The sequence below is a fragment of the Piliocolobus tephrosceles genome, chromosome 1 (assembly GCF_002776525.5).
Source record: "Piliocolobus tephrosceles isolate RC106 chromosome 1, ASM277652v3, whole genome shotgun sequence".
Taxonomy (NCBI): domain Eukaryota; kingdom Metazoa; phylum Chordata; class Mammalia; order Primates; family Cercopithecidae; genus Piliocolobus; species Piliocolobus tephrosceles.
Window position 1 is genome coordinate 104,198,110 of NC_045434.1, and position 15,942 is coordinate 104,214,051.

At 45.0% G+C, this 15,942-nt stretch overlaps 1 protein-coding gene across 2 annotated transcripts in view; it reads right to left on the reverse strand.

Annotated features, from left to right (window-relative positions):
- PTGFRN (prostaglandin F2 receptor inhibitor) overlaps positions 1-15,942 on the reverse strand; it is a 77,954-nt gene that overhangs the window by 35,923 nt on the left and 26,089 nt on the right. For both annotated transcript variants that reach the window (XM_023222703.3, XM_023222704.3), the window contains exons 2-3: positions 7,213-7,581; positions 4,220-4,633 (exon numbers count right to left, since the gene is read on the reverse strand). In XM_023222703.3, the coding sequence (XP_023078471.2) occupies positions 4,220-4,633; positions 7,213-7,581 (783 nt within the window). The remainder of the gene's footprint in view (positions 1-4,219; positions 4,634-7,212; positions 7,582-15,942) is intronic.

Genomic DNA, 15,942 nt, shown 5'->3' on the forward strand with positions numbered 1-15,942 from the left:
ACTATGAGGAAATTGAAGCACAGAGAAGTTAAGTAACTTGCCCAAGGTCATACAGCTGATAGGTGGCACAGATGGAATCCAAATCGAGGCTACCTGCCTTTAGAAACTCTGCTCCAACCTGCACGTTATGCACATGTACCCTAGAACTTAAAGTATAATAATAATAATAATAAATTAAAAAAAAAAAAAAGAAACTCTGCTCTTCACTGCTATGCTATCTTTTGATAAGCAGTCTACTGAAGACTATAAAACTAGCCAGGCGCGGTGGCTCACGCCTGTAATCCCAGCACTTTGGGAGGCCGAGACAGGCGGATCACGAGGTCAGGAGATGGAGACCATCCTGGCTAACACGGTGAAACCCCGTCTCTACTAAAAAAAATACAAAAAATTAGCTGGGCGAGGTGGCGGGCACCTGTAGTTCCAGCTACTTGGGAGGCTGAGCAGGAGAATGGCGTGAACCTGGGAGGCGGAGCTTGCAGTGAGCCAAGATCGCACCAGTGCACTCCAGCATGCGCGACAGAGGGAGACTCTTTCTCAAAAAAAAAAAAAAAGACTATAAAACTAAAATTATACATTCTCCATGTGCATGATGAAACTTGGGTGATTTTACAGAAAAGGAAGGTGTGGTTCTGACTGGTACATGTTGTTAGCTGGGGGCTAGGGAATAGGGCAGCAGAAGTGAGGGTGAAACTGTCTAAGGGATAAATGGGAAAAATCCTAAACAGAAGGGCCAGGAAAGTGAAACCAGACAATTTTCCTTGAGGCAAGTCTTCAAAATGTAATGTACTGAGAGTATCATTTATTTCTTAGATATACCCACATAAAAGCCAATCATAAAACATATCCTAAAACTAAAATACGATGATTTTTCGATTATCTGCACTACTGTCCTTTCTCATTAGTGTGGATAATTAAAAGCAGACTATATTTAGATGAAGTACTGAAGTATTTAGTGTCACAGATTCAAGACAGATCTAGTTCCAGCATTCCCCTGTCAAAGCTTTCACGTGGAAACATTTTATTCTATTCAGAAGATCTTAAAAGAGCATCTGTAATCTGAGTAGAAAAACATCAACTTGTAAAATGCCCGGGAACAATTACTTAGATGACAAGTACCAAGCACCTCCCAGGGGATTCAAGCGGAGGCACGGCCCTGGCCTTCTAGCAAGTCGCTGGCATCAACAGCATGGTGCTGGCCCCAGTAAGCTCAGGGACCCAATTCAGAAAAGACCAACTCCAAAGCCCGTGCTCTTTGGTGTAAATTACTTTCATATGAATATGTCCAAAGCCTGACAATATTTCAAACAATTATTTCAAGTCAAGTTCAAGATCCATCTAGACAGAAGACAGAAAATGAGGTGGGCACAGTATTTAAAAAGGGAATTTAAAAGTTCATTTTCTCCTTCCACCTAGTCTCCTTATTCTTTCTCTCCCTCACCTCTTTAAAGGGGCCAAAAGTAACCTGAGGGTATCATTTGAGAGGACTAAGTATGGAAACTGCTCCCCGGAGCCAGGCTCTGCAGTTTGAACCATTTTACACTCAAAGCTTGTGGCCAGAAACCCTGGAATCCTGCTGGAGTCACCTCTGCCAGGACTTCAGCTACTGGAAGTACAAGACGACTCAGGAGGGAGTCGGGTCAGTGAAGAAGTACTTAACAAGCAGCTGTGGACTCTATGGATGGAGAAAACAGAGTCTCAGGTTCAGAAAATATTGGCAGGGATGTCGCTTCAGCTGTGTAGTTCACTTTGTAATTTTCTCTGTGCAAGTGGCTCAATATCTTATCACATCACTAACCAGAGGTCCCACACATTCTGGATTTGGGAGTTTACTGCTGGGAGACAGGATGGAGTAGGTTAAAGGAAAATAAAGGACCAGTTCTAAGTATTTGTAATGAAAGAAGGGACCTCAGACAAAGCCTGTGGTGGGGCAGGTTCTCTGTCCCTGAATATAACTAAATCCATAAATCAGACACAAAGTTTGCAGTAACCAGACCACTCCCATGACAGGGAGGAGGGGCTGGAGAGGAGGCTCACTGCCACATGGGTAGCACAGCTTCACTCTGTGCCATTTATCATAACAATGTGATAAGAATATATAAGCAACCAGCTACGGAGAGTGCAGGTGTGCACAAGAAGAGAAGGACCATGAGCCTAGTGTGGCGGTTCTTAGCCTGGGGTCCACAAAGAGAATGCAGAGAGTCTAGGAACTTGGACGGGAAAAAACTCCATCTTTACTTTTATTAATCTGCACCTGAAATATAGCATCTCCTCCCACTGTGAAAGTAAGCAACAAACCAGTATAGTATTGCCTGTGTCTGGGACTACCCCAAATAGAAATCACAGATACCTTCCCATGACATTACAGTTGCTGCAGACATCCTGAAATATCATGTATACTCATTACTCTTCAGAAAGTACAGTTGTCGTTAAGCCTGCCACTATCTTATTATCAATGCATTAATAAAGCTGTATAATATTACTACAAAACCAATTTGCTTTTGATAACTATTTCTATATAATTATTTTCCTTTGTCATTTTGTATACTGTATTTTATGAATTAAAACATGTTAATTCTGAGAAAAGGTCTGCAGGTTTCAAAAGGCTGTCGAAAAGTCTCATGGCACGAAAAGATTATGAACGCTGTTTCATCTGAGAGCCAGATATTACCTGCCTAATAAGTTCAGAGTGTTCAAGTCTCTTAGGTCTTGTCTTGTGGTATGTTTGAAACAAAAAAAAAAAAGTCTTTACAATTCATATTCTTTCATAAAAGTGTAACTTTCTACAAAGCTGAAACTCTTAACTCTTCTGCCTCATTAAAAAAGTTGTTTGATGCAAGTTTAATATACACAGGTTTCTTACGGCAGATTCCAGAGCAATCACTTATGATCAGGAGGGTAACCTAAGTCCATCTGGAAAGCGATTTCTGCAGCCACTGGAGCCCAGATTGACCAGTAACGAGCAGCTCCTTTCCTCGATGGCCACAGTCACTCAAGAACTTCAGACCTGCTTTTACACCACCCACTTTTCCAAATCCAGGTTCTGTGCTGTGGTATAAGTGCAGAGTAAAGAGCTCAGGACAATGCAGCTTCAGAGACAAAATATTCCCCCTGCGTATTGTTTCCTGCTTTCCTTCCCATCTGAACAACAGAGATGCCACATATTCACATTCATGCTCAGGAAATGAGTCCAACAACCAAGGTCTTCCCAGTTTAAAAAACAGAAGGCAGCAGCAACAGCAGCAAAGTACTCTGAGATCTGAAGATGTCAGACTCGCAGAAAACCAAGGACATCCATTCATCCTGAGCAATGACACTGCCCTGCCTTGGTCTCTATACACTGTCTCTGTGAAGCCTGAAGCTCCACAGTCCATGGGAACAAGCCTCAAATACCTCTGACCTAAGGGCCCAGAACAGAGCTGAGCACACAGTAGGTTCTCCATTGATGCTGGCTGGACAATGAGTCAACAATAGCATGTTTTCCTTTTATTTTTATGTGTTTTCTAAAACGCGTTTTGTATTTTCTTAATTACTTCTATAACTGCAGTAGAGGGTTGGGAAAAAAAAAAAAAAGCTGATTCACAGATGACAGGACAAAGGGCTTCTTGTATAGACCCCAGGACTGGATGCTCCTGTGGTCTGTATGACACAGGAAAGCAAGTGGCCCTGCTCTAGAGAGCTCCTCCCACTACCTGGAAAGGCACATCTCAGGGGACCGAAAGGCAGGCCTAGAGGATACAAGTTAGATGAAAGGTTTTGGGATGAGCCAGGCACACACCCCAAGAGCTGCAGAGAAAGGCAGGTCCAAGGACTCAGGAAACACCAAACCCGATAAAGCTTAGGGGGCAGGGTGTGGCACCTTCACCCCAAAGCCCCACTGAACACCATGCCCCACCTAATCTGGCTGAGGGGCTGCGGCACCTAAACTCTGAATGAAAGATCTGCCTTCGTGTTATGTGCAGGCTGTGGTTTTCCATGGACATGAATTTAGATAAAAACAGCTGCGAAGCAAAACAACAGGCATCCTCAGCACAAAACAAATGCACCTGCATACACACCTCCAGTCTCTCAACACCCTTCCCCCTTCTCTCCTAAAAATAAGGCCTCACATGCGAAGCAGAAACAGTTGTCAGAAGGCCATGGGGCTCCCTGGCCCAGTTCTTTGAACCGCTATCACTAGTCACAAAATAACAGCACCTATAATGCATTGTTTCCAGCTCACCTGTTGGCTGGATCACCACGGTGGCAACTTCCACGGCCTTTTCTTGGATTTCCTGCCAGTTGCCCTGCTCGGCGATCCACTCGCTGACGATACACCTATAGGAGCCCTGGTCTGCGGACAGAGCCCGGGACACGGAGAGGCGGTAGGCGTCACTGCCCACGGTGTCCAGGCGCACATCCCCACTGTGGTAGCGCTGCTCATACCCCAGGCCCGGGTGGAACCTGCCCTCGTGGGTCAGGGCGAGCACGTTCCGCCGGGCCGGGCCGCGGTGCAGTTCCCACAGCAGCGCCAGGTGCGTGTGCAGCGGCGAGGCGGAGGCGGCGGTGCAGCGCAGCTCGAAGGGCTCCCCCTCCCGCAGGCTCAGGCTCGGCGGGGGCCGCGCGCTGGGGCCCACGTGCAGGGAGTCGGCCAGCACTGCGGAGAGACAAAGTTGGGTCAGCAGCCCGTTCACACCCACCCCAGCCAGCAAGGGCCAGTCCACCGCTACAACCACAGACAATTTCCTCCTTCCTCCCCCATTCCAGGGCCCAGACGGGCACGTTTTCCCATTTGGATTCATCTGTAATCTCAATTGACTTTCTGACTTGAAAAAGAAAAATAAAGGTACCAAAAAACCCCATGCTAGAAGTGGGTGGTGAAAACTCCCTGTGGGAGTCGTGCCTTGGGGATGGGATGTGCTTCTGCCACCCTTAAGGAAAGTTACTTTACCCCTCTGTGCCTCAGTTTCCTAAAAGGGGGATGACAGCTGGACCTTCGTCATAGAGTTGACATGAGAGTTAAGTTAAACAGGGCAAGTTCCCAGGACCGTGCCTGACACTCAGCAGTCATGATAAATCATTGGGTATGACTGTCAAACATTTCTTTGGTTAGGACCAGGGCTAGGGTAGGGAGCCCGCAGAATCTGCAGATAAAGCGACCTTCTAGACTTAAAGTAGCAAGATCCACAGGGGAGAAAGGATGGCATGAGCTGCCTGTTGCTTGCGGCCTGGGGAATGCCCAAGAATGTCTAGGGTGAACACAGCATATCCACATGATAGGAACCGGCACAGGCACTTCTACAGTCTAGAAAAAGGGGGCGGCGATCAAGTAAGTATCGGTGGTGTATTCAGGAAAAAATTAGTAAGCAATGAATACTGCTACTCTGGTAACCAGAAAGGGGGCCACTACCAAGCAGCAGGAAACATCTATCAGGCTTGTTGATGAGCTGGCTAAGAGGACCCTCCAACACCACTATTCATCAGCTCTTTGGTTTTTTTCCCCCAATTCCACACTCAGAAACTAATTCAGTGTCCTTGAGAAGGGGCTATTCTAGGTAACATTTAAAAGCTGCTACATTTTTAGGACACATCCCGAAGACCCATGTCTACTGCAAAATAAATATAATGACCTTCTAGTATATATATATCCGTCTGTGAGTCTGGCTAATATGACTTAGTTCTCAAGGCCAGCTCATCTCTCAGAGCACAGATGAATGGTTTCAGGAGCCATGAAGCTGCAGGCTATGCAGACCCTGGACCACACATGGCAACCATCAGAGGCTCCACCTGGGCAGCAGTCAGTCTCTCTCATGGTCATCCATTGCTTTCCTCACCCAAGAAAGGCCTCCTCTTGTGTCTCCTGCCTTCCACAGACAGCAGAAGAGGCTGAAAGACACTGGAGGAAGCAGGATGGGGATGGGGGAATTCTCCCCTTACCCTCCCTCCCACTCAAGAGGAGACTCCAAAGGGATACAAGGGTGCATCTGGCTTAATGAAAAGGTGGCATGTGGCATTATTTAGCTCCAATACAAGAGTGTCTTTTTCTAAAAAAAAACATGTCCGGGATTTTCTATAGGAATAAAGAGGTAGGTTAGGTGTTTCATTACCTCTTTAATGGACATGGCAGTTTTATCCCCTGATGAGTCTAGTGAGGGAACAGTCTCTGAGCTATGGTAGGGTTCTACAAGTCATGAGGGAATGAATGCCTCAATCAACCCTCGCTTTTTATATCATCATGTGCATTTTCTACTTTCTGATAATTACATACATTCTGACCCAGACATAAATCCTTTTGGGAACAAGGCAGGGTACAAATAAATGCATAATTAAGTAACAATAACAACAATTATAATGTTTCTATTTTCTTAGCCCCAAATTAACATGGTTTGTTCTTGCTCGTTTACTAATTAGCTGTGTGATGTTAGGCAAGTAATTAACCTATGCTCTTCCATTTTCTCATGTATAAATTAGGGAAATATTCTGCCCTATTTTGATTGGGTTCAGAGAATTGAATGTGTGAGTACATCTAAAAGGACTTGGAAAATGAAACAAACAAACAAAACCCCCAAAACAAACCCCAAAACATTCCAGGTACATAAGGTGTAATTATTTGCAAAGCTAGGTCAATAAGCTAGTAGAGACCACGTCTTCTTTCTCTACCTATAACACATACAACTTCTGGTACAAACAAGTACTTTTAAATCATGAAAGTCACAGAGAAAGACATGAACTTTGAAATGCCTGTTATTCCCATAAACCTGAGCATCATTAACATGACCATCCCCTTCCTGTCACTAACCACTGAATGCTTACCATGGCACTGCTCTAAGGCTTTACACCTGGTAACTCACCTGTCCTCACAACCTTTAAGGTTAGAGGAGGAAGCTGAGGCATGTAACATGCCCACAGCCATGCAGCTGACAAGTAGTAGAGCCAGCAACTGGACTAAACAAGCGCAGGCAACCTCACTCCAGAGCCAGCTCTCCACTACCGCATCATGCTGCCTCTACCTCACTGGGCATAGGGTGGCTCAGAACCATACTGGAGTGAAGAGAAAGGGCCCTCTAAGGTCATCTGGCCCATCCCTGCCTTTAATCAGGTAAGTCATGATTATTTCCCTGGACAGAGGAGGCAGCAGAGCCTCAGAGAAACTAAGTCTCTTGACAAAGTCAACCACAGTCCAGGGGCAGAGAAAGGTGTGGCCCCTGGCATAACAAGCCCATGTGAGGACTGTACCTTTAACCTGCACTGTGTCCTCATAGTTTCCCTGGACAGTGGCATCTGTGCTGGGGGTTGAACATTTGTAGTGGCCTTGGTCTGAAGGCTGCACGTTCTTTATGTGGAGCTCCACGGCGTCGTTGGCAGTCCGCCTTAACAGAATCTCGCCCCTCTGCAGCCGCTCCTGGTACAGCTGGGCTGGGAACCCCACCTCCCAGGTGCTTGCAAGCTCCACAAAGCTGCTCCCCAAAGATGAGAAGCTCCAGTCAAAGTTCTGCTCACTGGGGCCATCATAGTCACTGACGTTGCAGGGGATGACCAGCTCAGTGCCCACCACTCGCACCAGGGTCCCTGTGGGGACTCTTACCACACGGCCTCGACAAAGAGCTGCAATGATAAGAGAAGAAAGGCAGGTCTTTAATCACAGAAAGTCTTCCCAGGACAAATGTGGCAAACCTGTGGATGCTCCTGCTCACAGGCATGGCAGAAACGTGATAGGCAAACCACCAGGAAAAATGTGTCTATGCAGAAGGTTAAGCCTGTCCCTTAAATAATGAGCCAGGAATGCAACCTCAAAATGAGCATCTCTCTCACAACCAGTTTCCCAGGACTAAGAGGGAGGAAGATAAGCACCAAAAGCAGGCTGACGGTAAACCTCAATAGTTTCTTCCCTCCAGTTACTATTTAACACACCCTAACCACTCGATGTGATGTAAAAGTATTTTAGGTTTTGTGTGAAAGAAAATGGCACAGCTAGTCAAGTGTTTACATTTCTGCCCACCCTGTATCAGCCCTCATCCCTAGAGACCATTATTCCCTGGGGCTCCTGACACCTGATTTACAATGACGGATGCCAATTTTTAAATCCTAGAGCAGCCCTGCTGATAAAATGATTTAACTCCTGTTATCTGACATTGCCTATAAATTAATTTTAAAATATGATGATTTTACCAAGTATTAATTTTCTATTTTCTGGCTCATCTCCTTCTCTACTCTTTGTTCTGATATAAATTCAGAATGAGGATGGGGAAGTACAAAGGGAGAGAGGCAGGCTGGTTGCTGGGTGTTCTTAGGAATGCAGCAGCTGGTTGCCAGGGATAAGCCCAGTGGACACAGACAAGACTTCACTGGCTTTTCCTTCCCTAAGAGTGTGCAATTCCCAGGACTCTCTGGTAGGGACCCTACGACTGGCATCTGTGAGTCCTTTAAGATGTCTCCACTGCAATCAACTTCAGCATGATTTTGCAGTGTATTTACTACCTGTTTAGCATTTCAATTGCACCAAATAAACACATATGGCTCCTTCTTGATGTTCTTGCAACAATATATAAAAGAGAAAGCATGTCTGAAATCAAGGAGACCTAAGTTTCAATCTGAGACCTCTCTTACCATTGACTTCTGCCACTATGAATTGGGACAAGAAGGCTTCACTGAGTTAATGAAATAAAATGGCTAGGTGAGAGTCTGCCATGTAATAAGGGCTCCAGGAAATGGGAACCTTTTATTAATATTGTATGTTTATCATTAGTTATAGGTTGAATTGTGTCCCCATCCAAAATTCCTACATGAAACTTCTAGCCTCCAGTACCCCAGAATGTGACCATATTTGGCAGCAGGGTTGTCACAGATATAATTAGTTGTGATGAAGTCATACTAGAATATGGTGAGCCCCTAATCCAATATCACTATCCTTAAAAAGTGGGTAATTTGGACACACACATGCCCACAGGGAAAAAAACACATGAAGATAAGGCAGAGATTAAGCAGATATGTCCACAAGCCAAGGACCTCCACAAATTGCCAGCAAGCCACCAGAAGCTAAGGGAGAAGCATGGAACAGATTCTCCCTGTCAGCCCTCTGCAGGAACCACTCCCGACACCTTGATCTTCCACTTCTGGCCTCCAGCATTGTGAGGCAATAAATGTCTGTTTAAGCAACCTGGTTCATGGTACTTTGTTGTGGCAGCTCTAGCAAACTAATATACTACTGCCACTGTTTTTTCACTGGTTTAATTCATGTTTTCAAATTCTGGGTTGCCGCCCTTTAGTGGCTTGTGAAATGAATTTATAGTAGTCGTGACCAGCATGTGCGTGTTTTTAAAGACAAAATTAAACCAAACAGAAAATACTAAATATTAGTACATTGTACTTAGTAAGAGATAAATATTGTTTCATTACATTTTGTTAAGTTAACAAAAGTATGTGTGTACCAGAAGATGATGAAAACCTTATACCTTAATTTGAGTCACGGTTAAAAAAAAAGATCACCATGTTAAAGCTATCTCGTTTTCTCCACCTATTATTACTTACTTTGAGAAGCGAAACAGGAAGTATCCATGTAAGAAAAAAGGTGATGGGGAAGAGTGTGGGTTCTGAGAAGGGGCTAACTGACTGCCTTCCCCTCCCAGCCCATCTTGGGGGCAGGTCCAGACTGAACTCCAGCTCAAAGAAAAGTTGCTGAACCCTAAATCACATTACTCTCCCTAAAAATAAAATAAAGGTATGGGTGCTGGTAACTTAGAAGAACTACGGGTCACATATCTTTCTGCAGAGAATGGTAGAACCAACCCCACATACTGTTGAGGAGTAGTGCTGGAATGTGATACTTCTTTCTTTCCTTCCATCTATCTTTCCTTCCTTCCTTTTCTTCCCTTCTTTCTTTCTTTCTCCCTTCTTTTATTCCCTTCCTTTCTCTTCCCTTCTTCCTTCCTTTCTTCTTCTTTTTTTTTTTTTTGTTCCCCAGGCTGGAGTGCAGTGGCATGATCACAGCTCCCTGCAGCCTCAACCTTCTGAGCTAATGCGATCCTCCCACCTCAGCCTCATGAGTAGCTGGGACCACAGGTGCACACCACCACACTGAGCTATTTTTCTATTTTTTTGTAGAGATGGGGTCTCGCTATTTCACCCAGGCTGGTCTCAAACTCCCAGGTTCAAGCAATCCTCCAACCTTGGCCTCCCACGGTGCTGAGATTATAGGCATGAGCCAGCCCACCTAGCCCATGCTACTTCTAAGGCAACTCAGTGGCTCAGGATGACACCCTGACCTCACACCTGTTAATTCTGGCAACCATGAGGCAGACCCGCAGTGGCTGCCCAGCTTTAACTGTCTTAGATGAGGCTGACGGTACCCCCAGTCCCAGGTATGGGCACTGGGGCTAAAACCAGGTAAATCAGAATTCTCCTGGCTCTTTTTTGCTGAAGCTTCTTAGAGGCTTTAGCTTCCAGTGGAATCAAGGTAATATAAAGATGATGTACTCTCAACTGCACATAGGCAGGTCTCCTGACCATGAGGAGAAGTTATCCACAGGAGAAAAGACCCAGGCCCAGGACCCAGCACCTGAACGACAGAGGTCAGAAAGCCACCGCAGTTGCTGCCAAATGGCAGCATCTGAGCTTTTGGATCCAGTCATGCCTTCTACACCATTCCCAATGCAATCGAACATGCACTCTCATGTGTAAGAATGTACACCCACACATACACACAACCCCACACCCCTTTCCCTGAACATTTTAGTTTATTGCAATTCCATTCATCCCCACTTATGTTTATTTTCTAAAATTTTTGTTTGTTTTGAAACAGAGTCCCACTCTGTCACCCAGGCTGGAGTGTAGTGGCACAACCGCAGCTCACTGAACTCCTGGGCTCAAATGATCTTCCTACCCCAGCTTCTTGGACAGCTGGGACTAAAGGCGCCATGACACCATGCCCAGCTAATCTTTAAAAATGTTTTGTAGAGATGGGGTCTTGCTAGGTTGGTCTCAAAATCTTGGCCTTGTGATATGGTTTGGCTATGTCCCCACCCAAATCTCATCTTGAATTCCCATGTGTTGTGGGAGGGACCCAGCGGGAGGTAACTGAATCATGGGGGCAGGTCTTTTTCGTGCTGTTCTCGTGATAATGAATAAGTCTCACGAGATCTGATGGTTATAAAAAGGGGAGTTTCCCTACACAAGCCCTTCTCTCTTTGCCTGCCACCATCCAGGTAAGGTGGGACTTACTCCTCCTTGCCTTCCGCCATGATTGTGAGGCTTCCCCAGCCACGTGGACTGTAGGTCCAATCAAACCTTTCTTTTGTAAACTGCCCAGTCTCGAGTATGTCTTTAACGGCAGCAATGAAAATGGACTGATATAGTAAATTGGCACCAGTAGAGTGGGGTGTTGCTGAAAAGATACCCAAAAATGTGGAAGCAATTTTGGAACTGGGTAACAGGCAGAGGTTGGAACAGTTTGGAGGGCTCAGAAGAAGACAGGAAAATGTGGGAAACTTTGGAACTTCCTAGAGACTTGTTGAACGGCTTTGACCAAAAGCCTGATAACGATATGGACAATAAGGTCCCAGGTGAGGTGGTCGCAGATGGAGATTAGGAACTTGTTGGAACTGGAGCAAAGGTGACTCTCGTTATGTTTTAGCAAAGAGAATGGCAGCATTTTGCCGCTGCCCTAGAGACCTGTGGGACTTTGAACTTGAGAGAGATGATTTAGGGTATCTAGCGGAAGAAATTTCTAAGCAGCAAAGCATTCAAGAGGTGACTTGGGTGCTATTAGAGGCATTCAGTTTTATAAAGGAAGCAGAGCATAAAAGTTTGGAAAATTTGCCTGACAATGTAATAGAAAAGAAAAATCCATTTTCTGGGAAGAAATTCAAGCCAGCTGCAGAAATCTGCAATAAGTAATGAGTAGCCTAATGTTAATCCCCAGGACAATGGGGAAAATGTCTCCAGGGCATGTCAGAGGTCTTCATGGCAGCCCCTCCCATTACAAACCAGAGTAGAAAAAGTGGTTTCATGGGCCGGGCCCAGGGTCCCTGTGCTGTGTGCCGCCTAGGGACTTGGTGCTGCTCCAGCCATGGCTGAAAGGGGCCAATGCAGAACTTGGGCCACGGCTTCAGAGGGTGCAAGCCCCAAGCCTTGGCAGCTTCCACGTGGTGTCAAGCCTGTGAGTGCACAGAAGTCAAGAATTAGGGTTTCGGAAACTCCTCCTCAATTTCAGATGTATGGAAAAACCTGGATGAAAGGTGTTAAGTTTGCTGCAGGGGCAGGGCTCTCATGGAGAACCTCTGCTAGGGCAGTGCAGAAAAGGAAATGTGGGGCCAGGACCCCCACACAGAATCCCTACTGGGGCATGGCCTAGTGGAGCTGTGAGAAGAGGGCCACCATCCTCCAGACCCCAGAACGGTAGATCCACCAACAGCTTGTACCGTTCACCTGGAAAAGCCACTGACACTCAATGCCGGCCTGTGAAAGCAGCCGGGAGGGAGGCAGTACCCTGCAAAGCCTCAGGGGCAGAGCTTTGAAGGGCAAGACCATGGGAACCCACCTCTTGCATTAGCGTGACCTGGATGTGAGACATGGAGTCAACGGAGTTCATTCTGGAGCTTTAAGATTTGACTGCCCTGCTGGATTTTAGAGTTGCATGGGGCCTGTAGCCCCTTTGTTTTAGCCAAATTCTCCCATTTGTGGGAGGGACCCAGCAGGAGGTAACTGAATCATGGGGGCAGGTCTTTCCTGTGCTATTCTCATGATAATGAGTATGTCTCATGAGATCTGATGGTTATAAAAAGGGGAGTTTCCCTGCACAAGCGCTCCTCTCTTTGTCTGCCACCATCCATGTAAGATGTCACTTGCTCCTCCTTGCCTTCCACCATGATTGTGAGGCTTCCCCAGCCACGTAGAACTGTAAGTCCATTAAACCTCTTTCTTTTGTAAATTGCCCAGTCTTGGGTATGTCTTTATCAGCAGCGTGAAAACGGACTAATACACGTTGGCCTCCCAGAGTGCTGGGATTATATCATTATAGCCACCAAGCCCAGCCTACTTATGTTTCTTAAAGTAAAGGTAATTTCTGTCACTGGCAACTCAAAGAACACTGAAATAATATATCACTACCCAGCAGTGACGAATTCTCTGAAGCCATCATTACCACAGTTCACAAAGAAATGAGGTGATCACTTTTTTACATTTAATTCTTGAGACAACCAGACAATTCTGAATCTCCCAAAGAGATCTTCTAGAAGAAAGCATCATGGTGGAGATTCTTTAGAGGCAAAACAGCCTTGTGCTTAACCCTCTTGTGCCTCAGTTTCCTCATGTGTGAAATGGAGACCATGGTCACCACACTCCCTGAGGGCTATAGTAAGGATTAAATGAGGAAATGCACTTACAACACTCACGATCCCTGGCCTGTGGCAAGGGGCTGCGGTTATGTGCTGGGCAGGCCACCCCTAAGATAAACCTGATCATAATCATTCACCTTGCTTCCTCGGGTACGTTTACAGAGGAATTTCCTAATGTGCTCATCTTTTCCATTCCTATCCCTTGTCAAGAAGCTGGCCAGGGTGGACGACCTATCCACAAGCATGAGACTGCATCCTTGTAAGGTCTCTATCTTTATCCTTGTGATGAGAGCTTTAGAAACTGATTCATCTCCTTGTCTGGACTCTCCAATCCTCCCACAGGGCTGCCAAAATCATATTTTCCACATACAAATCCAATGTCACTTCACTGATCAAAAGTCTCTAATGGCTCCTTATCACCTATAGGACAAAATCAACCCATCAGCCTCCCCCGTCGCTGTCACCCCAGCCCAGGCCAGCACCCCTCTCATCTGCATTACTGCAATGTCCCTTACTGGTCTCCTGGCTTCCATTCTTGTTCTCTATTCTCAACACAGCAAAGTGATCTTTGAAAAATTTAAGTTGGGTTATATCTTACTCTGGTCAGAGGTCTCCAATCCCTTCCCATCTCATTCAGATGAAAGCTGAAATCCTTACAGAGGCAATCCTTACAGGACCTGGCCTTTTTTGTTTCTTGGATCTCCTGTCTATTCCTCTTCCTCCACTATACTCCAACCATGCTCTGCTCCCAAGGTTTCACCTGCTGCAACCTCAGGGCCCTTGAACATTTCCTCAGCCCAGGACACTCTCAGACATTCACCCACTGGTTCCTTCACCAGCTTCAGATCTGTATTCTAATGTCACCTTCTTAATGAGGCCTTTCCTGACCACCCTAAAGTGGCACATCCCCATTCTTGCTCCTGCCACATTTTCTCCTTATCCATTATTACTAAAATACTTTATGAACATTTATGTTTTCACTATTATTTATTTTCTTTTTTTTCCCCCCAGTAGAATGTAAGTTCCATATGAGTAGTGATTTTTGTTCTGTCCATTGCTGAATGGCAGTGCCTAGAACAGGACCTGGTAAAATAGTAGTTGTTCAACAAATATTTGTTTAATGAATGAATGAATGAATGAATGAATGAATGAAAGACATACAAGACCATTCATGATTTGGCTCATGGTTACTACTTTAGCTTCATCTCCGACTGTTCTCCCACTCTCTGATGCTTCTATCCCACAAAACAAACATCTCCTCACTTTCTGGAAATGCCATGCTCTCTAGTGCTTCATGGCCTTTGCTTTCATGCCTCCATCACCTGGAATACCCTCTCATCAATCTCTTCACCCTCTCGCAAGAGGCAGCTGCAGCACCACCTCCTCTGGAAAGCCTTCCTCAACTCCCCTAGGATCACTTAGGTATTCCTTCCTTCATGTTCCAACTCAACCTGCAAAAGTACCTTCAACGTCGGCTATATGATAGCGCCACTGGGAAAAGTAAAGCAGATATGAACAGATGCTTGAAAGATCAAATCCTAATCTGAAAAGATATAAACCTGAGCACTGTCTTGCGTGCAGAACTAGGATGCCCCCCTCATCCATGCAAATCAAGATTTTAAATTTTGGTAACAGAATTTCAAATTGCCACCAAGCAATCTGGTATTTAGCACAGATTTCTTGTAATATTGTTAAATAACAGCTAATGATATTTAAAAATAAATATAACTTGGAAAAAATAGAGCATACGGCTCTTTTCAAATCAAAAAGAGTATCTACATAGCCACATGTTGCCAATTTTTGTCAAAACCTTTTGTAACAGTTGACAACTGAGGGAAAAAGAGGAAAAGAAAATTTTCCTCTATTTTTCCAAGTTCTACCAGTGTTCAAACTGAAAGTCCCAAACACTTCTTTATCTGAACTGTATTAGTTTAGATTCCCATAAAAACGTTGTTACTAAGTAACAATCTTGAATTATGGCTTCGTTTGTTTTCAGCAGTCAATATAAGAAACCTTCATACAAAAAACATTTATCAGTCTTAAAATCCTATTGAGGACACTACTGGGTGGTTCAATGACACAAAAATCCACATAATAAAATTCCATTAAAATTTAATACCAGAAAAAAAAATACCTGTTGATGGACCATTGTACATTATTTCCCAAAAAACAAGAACTACACAGGTTTCTCTTACCTCTCAGGGCAGTTACCACAGCCTCAGTGTACCTTTGATACCCAAGACAAAATACGAGCACTTTAATTATCAGCTTTGTGCAGTGTTTCCGTCTATGTATGTATGTGTATTTCATTGGAAGTTGACTCAAATATTTGGGGGTAGTAAGCAGAGTTTAAATTTCAAAAAACCAGTAATTGAGATTTCTACTTTTACATTTTTGTTTTTTGCTATGATAGAGTAGCTAATATCAGATCACTCCACACCCCCCGCCCCTACCCTCACTCCCACTACAGAAACCATAAAAGACAGATAAAAGCTAACTGAATGCAGTGGTGAACAATCAAGGCAGCCAGGCTCAAGGGTCCAAGATCACAGAAAGATACTGAGGTGGACTCAACAATACCCACTGCCTTCTCTCTTCAGATATTTGCTATTTTTAAGTGGTGCAGACTAGAAAC